Source organism: Acanthochromis polyacanthus, chromosome 7, assembly GCF_021347895.1.
Source record: "Acanthochromis polyacanthus isolate Apoly-LR-REF ecotype Palm Island chromosome 7, KAUST_Apoly_ChrSc, whole genome shotgun sequence".
NCBI classification, from domain to species: domain Eukaryota; kingdom Metazoa; phylum Chordata; class Actinopteri; family Pomacentridae; genus Acanthochromis; species Acanthochromis polyacanthus.
The window spans coordinates 16,477,446-16,491,041 of NC_067119.1; the positions used below are offsets into that span (position 1 = coordinate 16,477,446).

General features: G+C 40.1%; 1 protein-coding gene across 2 annotated transcripts; it reads right to left on the reverse strand.

The window, feature by feature from the left end:
- Positions 1-274: 274 nt before the first annotated feature.
- On the reverse strand, positions 275-13,490 carry rab3c (RAB3C, member RAS oncogene family). 2 transcript variants are annotated; one of them, XM_022218169.2, is made up of 5 exons: positions 13,356-13,490; positions 11,300-11,524; positions 7,888-8,006; positions 3,789-3,913; positions 275-2,733 (listed from the first exon to the last, which is right to left on the reverse strand). In XM_022218169.2, the coding sequence occupies exons 1-5, from the start codon at positions 13,371-13,373 to the stop codon at positions 2,543-2,545; spliced, it is 678 nt and encodes a 225-aa protein (XP_022073861.1). In that variant the 5' UTR covers positions 13,374-13,490; the 3' UTR covers positions 275-2,542. The 2 variants fall into 2 exon arrangements, with proteins under 2 accessions (XP_022073861.1, XP_022073862.1); XM_022218170.2 differs by lacking the exon at positions 13,356-13,490 and adding an exon at positions 12,747-12,974.
- Positions 13,491-13,596: the final 106 nt, after the last annotated feature.

The following is a 13,596-nucleotide window of genomic DNA, read 5'->3' on the forward strand; positions in this document are numbered from 1 at the left end:
AACTATGGAGCTGAGTGTGGTAAAAATATCCCACAACATCTTGTAGAATCACGATAATGCTCATACATCACTCACCACATTTTCGATCTTGGTGCAGGCGTGCTAGCGTAACACTAGGTGGTGTACATTGTCTTGAAATGGAACAAGGCGTCTGTGCAGCATCAACTGAACAGAGCAACGTCATGGAGACGGCAGCTCTGCGTTAAAGCCACTGAATCCCTCCTTCATGCTTCCACACGGTCAGTGAACAGTGACAGAGAACACAGAGACCCACTGATAGAATTCGATTTATTTCCTATAATCTCAAAAACATACTTCTTACTTTGCTTGCACTCCAAGAAATAAATATATTCAATTCAATTATATGTAAAGTCATACTGCTCTAAAATGAGATTGGACCAGAGTGACTGTTTGGCCGTCATTAACTATTCCTCTATGAAATTAATCTTGTCTTGAGATCATTACAGTAATTCATTTCATGGCTATTAGCATCAAATTATAATATCACACACATAAACAAATGCACACACACTGACCATGTGTACACACATATGCACAGGGTCTTTGAACGAGATTATGTGCATCCCTTTTCTTGGAATTACAACAGTATGGCATATGGCATGGACTACGTTTTCTCCCTGGCTATCTTACACAATAACACTGCATTTTGACATGATAATACAAGTTCAACCAACACCCAACAATTAGCAGGAACGGCATATAGTACGTGAATACATTTGTACAAAAGGTATACACAAACAATACACTATATTATGTAATTTGTCTCTTAAATATGGCAGGTACACACACACATACACTCTTACACACACATCAAATCACACATTCACTGGCTGCAGTTACTGAGTGAAGCACACACTCCCTTTGTAGAGACTGTGTGTCAGTTTCAGAGCCATTTTGACCAGCCATCACTCACATACTGCAGATAGAGTCATTGTACTCGAGGACAGGAACTATGTACAGGGTTTAATTCATAAAATATTGCACTTATTGGCCCATTGCATCTCACAGCGAGTGCCATGATAATGCACCTATATCTGTAACACAGAGTGATATATACAGTGTCTTATAATATAAATTGACATAGATACGTCAGGACTGACTTCATGCACTTTTTTGGAGCTTTTTATTCAACTATGCAACAAACGACTGACAATGCTAAAAGAACTCTAATGTTTTGGCACGATTTTTTTTTCTTCTGTGAATTGCAGGATTGAACATTTTCTGGATTTTAAAATAAGCTACAACTTTTATACTACATGGACTTATCATTAAGACACTATAGTACACCGTATGCCTGCTAGAGGAAGTTTCCCATTTTAACTACTGTATGTCTATGGTGTTCTTTTAAAGAATTTACTGAAATTTGTCATTTAGGAGGGACTTAATTTTACACCACAAACGTGAAATTTAAGCATGCTGACTCAGAAATTAAACTTTTTTTAAAAAAATTATTATTATGGCTGTTTATTCCATGCCAGAGCTGACACAATCTGTTGTATATTTTACACTGTACTGACAGTGTGAGACTTTTACTTCATGAAATGCTGTCATATGGAGTTGAAGATGTCTAGGTTTTAGTAAGGCCTGTCTTTAGATTGAAACAGCACATGGTATTGTCTTTTTGGCAGCATGCTCGTTGGATCAAACTATAAAGGGTCATCTTAGAGGCTAAGCACAAGGAAATAGTTGCTTTTAAGATTTACAGATACACTTATCAGAGAAATCACACGTCTACAGACAGCAAATTTGTGGAATAGTACTCACATCAACATTATACATACTTGATCCATTCCAGAAGTAAGCAGGACAGAGGGACTTACAGAGGCCGTATTGGAGATGCTAAAAGGCCACTTTTTTTCCAAGGTAGATGATTTATAGATGGCAAAGTTGCAATCATTTGTTACTCAGACATAATACTCACACTCGTGCTAACTCGCGGTCACTTACTGAACGGTCGCACAACAGCCACACGCTCATCACACAACAGAAAGCCGCTACATCCTGTAGTGCACGAAATCATTGATTTGGCAGCTTTAGGATACAAAATAAACCTATAAAAAGAAAATACATACTGTACAAAAAATCTAAATAAAAGAATTATTCAAGCACTCACTGACTCTATCCCTCATTGTGTAATTATTCTAGGTCTTAAAGATTTTAAAGGTCTTAAGGATTAACTGTACAGTATGACTATGAGCTAATTCCAGCCTTACCAAACATACTTGGTTTATAATCATACTAACTAGGCAAAGAATGAGAATATGGTGTCTGTATTTTCTAGATATCCTGTAATGTTACACATTTTTACAACTGCCATGTCTGTTTGCTCTTGATATAAGGTGATAAAGTTGAGAGATAATACGACAGCATTCTGTAATTCTACTACTAAACAGGGTTTGAACTGTAGTCCAGAGAAAGCAGCGCTAGCAGGAGTGATTATGCTGAGGGAGAACAATACTCTGCACACTGTACCACCTTGCAGGACCTGCACTGCTCTCCGTCCGCTTCCTGCCATTGGTCACTAACAGTTGCATCCGGGCTGTTGGAGGGGCGGAGCACTGTCTGTGAGTTTGGCAGTGGGGGCTCCCGTGGTCACAGCCGGATCAGTATCCAAGCTCTCGGACATTTTGTCGCAAATAAGGTCAACGAGACGTTCAAAGGTCTGCTTCACGTTGATGTTGTCCTTGGCGCTTGTCTCAAAGAACTCAAACCCTTGGGAGGAAGAAGATCAAGAAATGTGAGAATATGTAGTGACGGATAATGGCCAGCAAATGATCACATGATAAATGTTATTTAGGGTTATTCCATCGCAAATCATCAGATTTTTAGAATAATGTCTGTTCAACCATTTTTGATTAGCCTAAAGTTTTTATAACATAAGATATAGATATTGATCAAGACATTTGTGAAACGTACTTTCTGACTCTAGTTTAGTTAAATCATTGCCCACAGATCCACTTTCAGCACGTTTTTTCACACACTGAAATTTGAGGCTATGCTTGAATGAAAATATCTCAGGAACTATTAGAGATCAAAGAAATTTTCACAGCTATTTCTCATTCTGCCAGTAATTCTGAATCTGAAATGACAGGTGAGTTACAGCAGGAGAAAACTGAATCTGTCAAGAAAATTTCGATCTTTGAACACATTCAAACCGAGCAATAATGCAGAGTGATATTTTCCGAACCATAGTAGTTGCAAGTCACAATAATACACAACAAAACATACAGAATATTTTCTAATGTAAAATGTGTTTACAAACATTTTTTTAAAAAAAAGCAATATTCATCAAACTTTCATAGCTGATTGAGCAGGCATGACAACTTCAGATACTGCCAATCCACCCAAACACAGCCTCAAAATTCAATGTACAAAAAAATTTGCTGAAAAAAGGTCAACAGGCAAAATTAAAACAACATAAAAATCTTGGTAAGTATTTCATATACCATTTTAAATATCAATAGGTTATGATAGAAAAAAAGGTTTCAAGCAAATTAGAGATGCTCATGCAGAAGGCTTCGGATGATTTGAGACAGACTAACCCTTTTTTGTGATTTTTATCAGAAACTTTGCTGTTTTTGTTGCTGCTGAAAGTTACAAAATAAAAGCTTGTCTCTTTGTATTACTTCTAAAATTCACAAAAGAAACACATTAGCAGGTGTAAAAGGAATAAAGGCAATCACATTTATGTCTTTTGGGCAACAATATAATGATGATGTCACCCAATTCGAAATCCATAGAGGGGTGAATGCTGCTCTAAGACCTACCCAGCTGTTCTGCCAGCAGTCGGCCGCTATCCACTGAGACCACTCTCTCTTCTTCCATATCACACTTATTCCCAGCCAGCACCACCTGAGCATTGTCCCATGAGTAGGTCTTTATCTGGGTTGACCTGCACGCAATCGGAAACAAACACAGACACACACAAAAATAGGCATCACATTCAAAGTACCACTGTTGCTCTGTTTTGTCCCACTTTTTGTTGGCTGGTATCCTTCATAAACGGACAGACGATGGAACCAGGAAGGACATGTTGTAAAGCATGTTCCTCATGTGGACTGGTCATGAACAGTGGCTACATCTCGATCATTTGGCATCATTTAATGTTTGAGTCACTGATGGCAGCAGTGAAAAGTGGGTCAACTGCCACTCTGTTGTGAAAATTTGCATCCACTTCATGCTCAAATGTAGGTTATTATTTGTTATTTTGCAGATATTTGATGGTTGATGTACACCCTGCAAGATATTTTAGCTACACGAGTTATTAGCTTTAACATACCGGGAACCTAAATGTACATAGTAGCTAACTATACAGAAGATGCACTAGCAGTTCATTATTCGAAGTCTGCCCATTCAACTTCAAAATCATCAGTAAACTCAGCTCTTGGATGGTGGCAGTGTAGTCCTATAAACCAATGTAAAACATGTAAAACAATGTGAAACATCATTTACAACAATATTAACTGAGAATACTTACTGACATATTTTGTGTAAGCACTTCAAAAAGATAACAAGCATTGTGAGCCATGTCAAATGTTTCCGCATGACAACAGCATCATTTTGGCATTTATATGTCATTTACTGTGAATCAGTGAGGGGTTTGCACTGTTCCAACCTCTGCAGGCTGCTCACAATATGGGAAGGAATTTAGGGAAAGGAACAAATCCCTCCTGTGGTTTTGCAGTTTGACTGAAAGTAGGGCAGTGAACACACCACGGGCTGAAAACATGACAGAAAGAGCCAGCAATACAGAAAGAAAGAAACAGCGAGTCATAGAGAGGGAGAGAGAGAGAGAGCAGTGTGACGTTGGCACTCCTCCTCTCAGTCCAGTTCTGACTTGCTATAACAGTTCAGATGTGGGTCATTTCCAATTCAACTGCTGATAATTTTCTTTGACAGAAAATCTCTTGTGTTTGGATCACATTTAATAAAGCTGCATATGCAGGAGTTGAAGATGGTGAATTAAAGAAAGAAAATGCCTTAATATTGTTGTTGTGTTATTTTTATTAAACACTGTTATTAGGGTCCGAGCACCGACAGTGCCGAAGGACCCTATTGAAACCCTACGGTTTCTTTTTCTTCTTCTTCCCTCTTTTCCCGTCTTTTCAAACTCCACTTTGGGGGCCTAAACATACCCCAAAACGCATCAAACTTTGCATACATTTAAAGTGCAATCTGCAGATGGCAAGAATGTGTTAATTTCTTTGCAAAATAAGGTGTTAAAACATGCAAAGTCACATGTTTTGTTACAGCCACAGCTTAGGCAGTGAGCTGTGGCAGGGCTCTCTCCTCCCACTGCCTTGCTCTCTCTCTCTTTGCAAGTGTGTGCTGTGCTGATGAGGAGTCCAGGTGTGTGACATCTGTCATCAGCAGATCATGTGCAGGTGGAGGCCAGCTAATCAGGTCCTGGCGTCCTATAAAAGCCATCGTCAGGCGTCACTTGATGATGGCCTGTCTTTGTCCTGCTATGCTGGCCTCTTCTTGCTTTTGGTTACCTGAATGCTCTGGCTCCTTGGTCTGCTCCTGGTCCTCTGTGGATTCTGCTGGGCCAAGGAAAATCATCTATTGTCAGCCCCCTCCCCCCTCCAAAGGCAGCAAGGTCCTGGTGCCTTGGTGTCATCAGATGCAGGTTATACTAATCTCCCTAGGTTAGCATAGCGGCTGTGTTAGTTCCCTATAGTCAAGTGTAGTTTGGGTTGAGCTTTTGGGTTTTAGGGCAGAGTTCTGGTTGCTTAGTTTGTGTTAGTTAGATTTCCTTTGTTATTTTGTTCTCCTGCTTTGGTGTTACCAACAGTGGATTGTATATAAATATATACAAGTACAATCCAGGGCAAACGTTGAGAAGCCAGATCAAATTTGTGCAAAAAAATTTTCATAGTTACATTAGTGCAAAAAATTAAACATGATAATGATATAAAGAATCGTTCATAAAAACAGATCCTTACTGTCATCCTCAGGTACCTGTACCTGTCAATCAGTGACGGGCAGATGAGACGATCATATGCAGATATACAGCCAAAGTCATAGCGTCACCTGGTGGATGGAAGGAAATGCTCTATAACTAGCTATACATGCTCCGATCTGCCTGAAACTTTACATGTGTGATCAGAGTCCAGTCCTGATGACATCAATAGGCCCAAATACACTCTCGGTCGCAATGCCACCTGGTGGACATGCGTGGATTTGCCAACCAGCAAGGATGCGAGGACCCATCCATTGCTGCTTGCAGGTTTAATTTTCATTGATTTCTTTAAAGTCCAACATTTGCCTTCAGTGCTACAATATTTCCCTGTTTTGTCTGTGACAGAGGCAGGAAATGAGCACGTCACAAGCTTAATTCAGCTACAGCCGGGGAAGGAGCCATCACCATGGCAACCTCTTTTTTTCTGCAACCTTGTCACAAGGAACAAGGGAAAGAGAAAGTAGAATTAAAGCCCGTGGCAAAGGCAAAAAAGAAGGATTCCAGCTATGTTGCGTGTTAAAAAAAACCTCTTCCTTTGTATGTAGTTGACAGATTTGTGCACTGTCTGCTAAGTAAGCTCACAGGTAACTCTCCAGAATTGTGACTCCCAGTGACACACTTGGCTCTGTTAATTAAGATACCCATCACAGACGGTGCTCAGACTGCAACACTCCATCAAAGTGTCAGACAGACCTTAAAAGAATAATAGGTGTGTCTGCTTCCGACCTCTTTTTACAAGAAAGGCACTCCTGCTTACAGTGACAGGGAATTCATTTAAATACAAATCGGGCTGAAAATGTGCAGCATTTTAACACAACTGCTGCTTATAATAAAGTGCAGCCTTCCAGCTGGATGTTGATTTAAATATTTTGTTTCTAATTGAAGAACACCAGACCTTAAATATGTGTTCTGTTAGGCTAAATGCAACTGCTTTAGTCATGACAGGTGCTTCCTAAAGCAGCTGCCAAGTGCTGCTGGCTAAGTGACAAGAGGTGAGTAGACACTGGCCTTAATAGTGATTGTCATAGTGCTACTAAGGGCACAGGCAACACAGTGTGCAGGTGAAGTCAGCTGCAAAAATACTACCATTGATATATTTTCTTGCTGCTGATGCAACAGTAACATCATGAGAATATTGTTATAATGATTCAGAAAACTTTTTTTCCTCACAAAATGCACATTTTGTGCTCCCATGATCTCTTTAGAGTGGCAGAGAGAGAAAACTGCAAGACAACAGGGTGTAAATAAGGCAGAAAATGAAAGTTGCTCACCAAGGCACCTGCCATGGTGTAAGGAGAAAGCGCAGCAAAAAGGAAATCAAAGCACACTTTTTTCTGTGACTGCAGAGCTGAAATTCCACTGTGTGCCACCGAAGTATCCTAGCTGTGGTGCTGTATTGATTTTGCTGACGGGAATGTGTTGTTTCTAGTGCAAAAACACTAACCTAGAAACCTGGTTTCTGCAGCTGACTGAATGCAGCCATCCAAGTCCCATTTTAGACATGAATGCATCATCATACATCACAGACATTTGGGCTTGGCTCAGAGTTACTGTTCAGCCTGCAGACACTTGTGTGACTCATGAATGGACCAGAGCCATGACCTTGACAGGTTTTCCCTTGATCCCTGAGCCTCACAAAGATGCATGAATACACAACATAACAAGTCTGTTCAATTATCGAGGGAGACAGATGTGCTGTTGCCATTAGAAAGAGATAGGAAAGATAAATAGCTTGTAAATCTCAAAGGGAAAAACTGTGTAATCTCACTGCAGTATGATGAAAAATAAGAAGTCATTTTAGTGTGTTGCTCTGATGCTCATAATATAATTCAGAGACAGAATGCAAAGGGTTTAGAGATGATATCTTCATTCAAATCTGTCAGAAATGGGCCAGGATGACTCACCAGTCCTGCACAGCGCCGAAGGACTCCTCATTGGTGATGTCGTACATGAGGATAAAGCCCATGGCCCCACGATAGTAAGCAGTGGTGATGGTCCTGTAGCGCTCCTGGCCTGCCGTGTCCTACACACAGACAACATGATTTAGCATCGCTCTGAGGCAGCTTGAATGATCTTTACACTGTCGGGTTCAGTAACATTGCCATGACCCTGCAAAGTCCTTTCACTGTATCTAATCCCGTCATGGTAAATGAGCAATCATAATTAATATGCTGCTATTTATTCTTACAAAGAGATGTGCTTCCTTTAAACAGAACACAGTTTGGCGTGTTGCATTGACTCTTGCTCATGACTTCATTTATTGTGTTCATGATGTGGAAATAATCTTTATGCTAATTGCCTCGCCAGCCTCGCATTGATAAAGTGCCAAAAACAGTGATGCAGTTTTGGCTGGTCTGATTGATTCTTTCCTGTCCTCAATAAATTAATCACTCAGCTGTGTCAAAAAATTCAGTTGTGCAGTATTAGTAGCTCAGTTTATGATGAGTATTTCCTAGAAAAGGGACCAAAAATAGAAGTAAAAGGATTTAAACACATAGAAACTGCTCTCTGGTCTTGATGAGAATGAACAAATTGCTTCAGTCAAAGGAAGTGATTACACAACAATTGCAGACGAGCACACTGTACACAGATTACCTTGAGAACAAATGCCCAGTGCAGCTTTTGCTACAAGATGTCAAAGAAAACACTAATGTTTTAGACAAATGAAGCTTTGTGGTCATAAGAAGATAAGAAAAAATGGAGTAGACTTGTATTATAGGTTACATAATGAGAAATCCCAGTCATGTCCCTGCTGTTTATACTGTATGTTTACTGTGCTGTTGTTACACCCACAACAAGTGTGTTTGCAGGCTTCTGTGAATCATGACAGAGGACGTCTGGCTGCTCCACTTGGCTCTTGTGAAACAGAAGCCCAACAGGCAGCACTGGATTGTATTTACCACAGTATTCTTGCTTTCTGTCGGTCTGCACATGGCTGCAACAGTGTCTGTTTTAGCCAGAGGACAGCTCTGACCTTCACTCCACACAGACAGAGCTCACAGCCTGTCGAACCACCACACACACTATCGTTAGGACCCTCTGTCTGTTTACAATACCACAAAAATAAAAGCATGTGTGCGTTTTTAATGTCAGCAACTCGTCTGCGCTGTATAAATAGCATCTTTTGTGGAGTGACATTGTGAACAACATAAAAGAGGACGATGAATATCTTTCAGGGATTCTTTTCAGTGTCACTGTGAATACACAAAGTCATGCTCCAGTCAGTTGACTACTAGTGTAACCTCAGTTTTGTTTATTTTCAGTATTCTAGCTCTTAGACATTTTAGTATCCTATTGATTCTTGGCGGAGTGTTTGACAATGACCTTTGCATTTCCAGGCTATTTCAGTGAATCGGTTTGCTTATTCTCAGTTAAAAAGGACAGTGGGGTAGGAAAAAAATCTGCTTATGTCCAGAGAATTTGAGCGCCTTGAAAAGCTTTGCCTGTAGTCTGCAGCCCACCAGAAATCAATGGAAGAAGCTGACTACTTCAAGTGGAGAGGCAACGAGCAGAAATTGACACCCGAAAGAACTCTTCTTCACTCGGTGAAGTGAGTTTCTGTTTTTCACTGGGATGATATTGCCAACACTTTATTTTTCATTCTCCTCAGCCTAATGTGACAATAGGGGCAACTCTGTGATGCATTTTGACGCTTTTATCTCTCAGTAGATTAATGGTGCAACTAACACAATGACATGAGCCAATAGCCATCACCTTAAAAGGCCACTTACTGTATGTTTCAGCTCTCTTTTAGTCCAATTAAAAAAGACAGACCAATTATCTGGATGCAAGGCCAATCCTTTTTCTTTCTGAATATGCTTGTCCTTGTTAATAATGAAAACACATTATCCCGATTAGCCCATCATTTGACTGTCCAAACTCAGTTTTCACATGGTGATTGAGCACTTCTTATTGTCTCTTAATGTTATAGACAAACACCAAATGTCTAGGGAAGGCTAATTACTGTGACTATGATGAGAAACGTCAGCATTTGGTGTAGCATGGAAAAAGAAAAGATAAACTGACAGGAAACAAAGTGAAATAAATAGAGAATGGGAGGGACGCTGACATTTATTTCTCCTAACTATCTCAGAGGTATTATCTGTTGCCACAACTGAACTGAACTCCTAATTAAACAGCCTCAGACATTTTTTTTTCAGTTTCCCACACATTCTGTGGAAGGTGTCGCTTCTGTGTTCTTTTCCACAGTGTGCCAAACTAACACTTACTAGTCTCCTGTCAGCAATGTTGGGACTTCCATCTGTTGGCATACTTGCATCTGAATGTTAAGCCACAAAACCTTTCCTAAAGCTTTATTGAGTTAATTAAGCACACAGCCTGATGCACCAAATGTTTTAAAGACTGAGGAACAAAGCACTAGAAGTGTTTTTGTTGTTGTTCTGAATTGAGATGCTACAATTCAAACACTAATTTGCCCTTTTTGTATAAGTGTTTGTGCCTACAAAGCTGAAATTGGTTAAAGAAGTAATTTTAACTTAGCATATACATTTTCGAACATTCACTAAAGTATGTACAGCATAATACTAATCATTTCTGTAACAAGAGATGCAAGGATTCTGTGTATCTGAGTACACTAAGTAAGCATGATCTGCCTTAAGAGACAAAACACTGACAGGCTCATACGGCCATCCGGTTCCAACTTGTCAACGTGCTTTAAATGTATTGATCAACGTAGAAAGATATGGGCAGAGGTCAGGACAAAGTGGCATTTGAACATAGACTGACAGCCTTTTACAGACAGGAGTCACTCTGCAGGAACACAAAGATGGAGAGAACAAGAGAAATGAGGGGATAGGGCATCTCTGAAGAGCTCTTTCCCCTTTAGAGCTCAGACAGTCCTCCAAGAGACCTCAGAGGACAGAAAACAGATATCTGTTTCAACATCCAAATGTTCAGTATTTCACTGAGTTAAAGGGAAAGTTGGTTCATGAATGGCAAGAGAAGGAACAAACTGCAACATGAAAGGAAGGTCTAGCAGTAGTTTGTGAAACTTTGCTGCTTTGTAGCCGAGAAATTCATTTTCTTTCTTCTATAAATTGCTACTGTCAGGTTATATTAATAAATATTTGGTAAAGGAGTTTGGTTTTATAAAGCGAAGGATTTATGGGCAGAATGCAGGATCTACAAGAGTTAACAGCAAGTATGTTATGATCTTGTGTTGGCCAGTCTTGCAGGATGAGCAGAAATAGCAACTTTCACAGCTATATTATATTTTTTTCATTGGGCTTGGTCAGCAATGAAACATTTTGTGGCTTTCTTCTAAATGTTTAATGCCTGAATGTGAATATTTCATACCCAGATTTGCAGCTTGATCCTCTTGTCATTCTTGTACACAGTCTTCACTTTGAAGTCGATGCCCACTGTGCTGACGAAGGCTGAAGTGAAGGCATCATCGGCGTAGCGGAACAGGAAAGACGTTTTGCCCACACTGCTGTTGCCAATGATCAGCAGCTTGAACATGTAGTCAAAATTCTGGTCCCCTCCCTCTCCCTTCCCTTTCACATCCTGAGTGGCAGCCATCTGCAACAACAAAAAGAGACATTTGTGAAGCGTTTAGAGCTTCACCTTGAATCAATGTGAACCTTTTCTGAGCCATGACGTACAGAAGATATTCACTCATCTCAAAAGTAACAGATAATTAGTTTTTTTGCACTTGATTCTGACCCGTTTTACAAAAACACTTCAAGTTTATCTACAACACACAAGAAATAGATAGATGCTGCATGCAGAGTACAGTACAAGCTTGTTGTACAGGGTACAGATCAGAGGTGACAGAAGGCTGTGTCAGGCAAATCAGCATGAGCAACACAGCAAGCTGTTGTATTGATGAGTATTAGATAACCAGGATTTTAAAAAGCTGAGTAGAGCCATTTTTCCTCAGAACAATTTCTTTAATGAAATAAGAGGACCGCTACCATTAATGGTATTAATTACAGAGCAAAAATTAGCTTCTAGATACAATTTAGATTAGACCTTTTATACACTGTATGAAATAATGTTTATAATTTTCATACATTGGAGTCATCATATATTGCATGACAATTTTACATAATCTCAGTTTAAATTATATTTAGCCATTTAAATTGTAGCATTTCTCTGTGATGTTTTGAGACTACCTTTAGGACGTTTTCCTCCAATATATACATGCATGTTCAAGCAGACCTTGAATCTACATCCATGTTGGAACAGCTACAGCTCACTCTTCTACAAAGGCTAAAATAGAAATGCATGTTTCACCTTAACAACGCGCATCTACTCTGAGCATTTCCGTGCACGCTGTCAGCAGTCACCAACCCGAGAGGACAAGAGTGCTGGATGACAAGAGCACAGTCATCTTTGGTCCAAGGTGAATGTTTTGTCAAAGCCACTGAGCTTACATGCTAAAGCCTATGCAGTTAATTTAAAAAAAAAAAATGCCGGATCTCCATCCTTCACATCCCGCATTGTGCTTTTTCTCGCTTCCGTTTATTAAAAACACCACGGAGGCGGTGTTTTCTTTTATTTTTTTTATTTTTCTTGCAAGGACACCGCTTGGAAAATATCCTTGCAATGATGGCATTTTTTACGCGCACCGCACAAAAATGAAGCCAGTTCTGCAAAAGAAATTTTTACGGAAGCTTAGCAAAGAGCTTGCCAATGTTAGATTAGCAATTCTGGGCAGGAGGTCATTTTGTCTATTAATGAAAATTCTCCCACAGTAGAAGATATATGAAACGCGTTTAAGGACATGGTGCGAACAAACCTGTTTTTGAAGGCCTCGGTTCTATCTGAGTCTGTCTCTGTTTTGCAGGATATATATTTTTTATATTTATATATTTGAATGTAACGCAGACGCTGCTTCTCTTCCCCCCTTCTCTCTCTCTGCTTCTCTTTGGAGCGCCGACCGGTTTCAGCACCTGGGAGCTGTCCCCTCCACTTCGGATCTGGCACGCGCCCCTCAGCTTGACGAAGCTGGCTCGCGTGAGGCGATGAGCACGAGCGAGAAGGCGCAAACGTAACACGGACGTCACCACCGAGGGAGCATAGGGAGTTGTAGTTTTTTTACGATTTCAGCGTTCAGGCGGAGAATGGCATTCAGACCAGGGATTTGACTCCATTACTCGGCATGCAGCGCGCTACAGCTGTCAGCAGCTGGATGATTTACTGAAATAAAAACCTTTGCTGCCTTTTATAATCGCCAGAGACTGACTACAAGGCGTACAGACGCTGCTTAATCACGCGAAATCACAGCATATAACGCTAAAAAAAAATTATATATATTTTTTAAAACAACCTTTTTCTAAGTCTCTCTTTTCAGTCTAAAATCTCAGCTCTTCCTCTACATCTTGTTCAGCAAAACTATTCCTCTTACCTTCCCATACAGGTCCATTGCGCTCCCAGTAGTATTTCACCTGCTTGTTTTTACAATTCCCTGCAGCATCTAATAAACTCCCAACAGGACTGCATTTTTTTTCTTTTCCTTTCAGGAGGCAAATATAACAGCCTCTCCTTTTTGCGTCACTCTCTCCGCCCCTGAAGCCTGCTCCGCATCAGAGAACAAGCGGCTGAGCAAATAAGAGAGGCCTGATGAATATTGTTATTATGGGCCTTTT

Coding starts and splice junctions, on each gene's coding strand:
- rab3c (XM_022218169.2), bottom strand. Junction 3,914..7,887: donor TTCGGCGCTGTGCAGGACTG/GTGAGTCATCCT, acceptor GATTGCGTGCAG/GTCAACCCAGATAAAGACCT. Junction 2,734..3,788: donor ACTGCTGGCAGAACAGCTGG/GTAGGTCTTAGA, acceptor CTTCCTCCCAAG/GGTTTGAGTTCTTTGAGACA.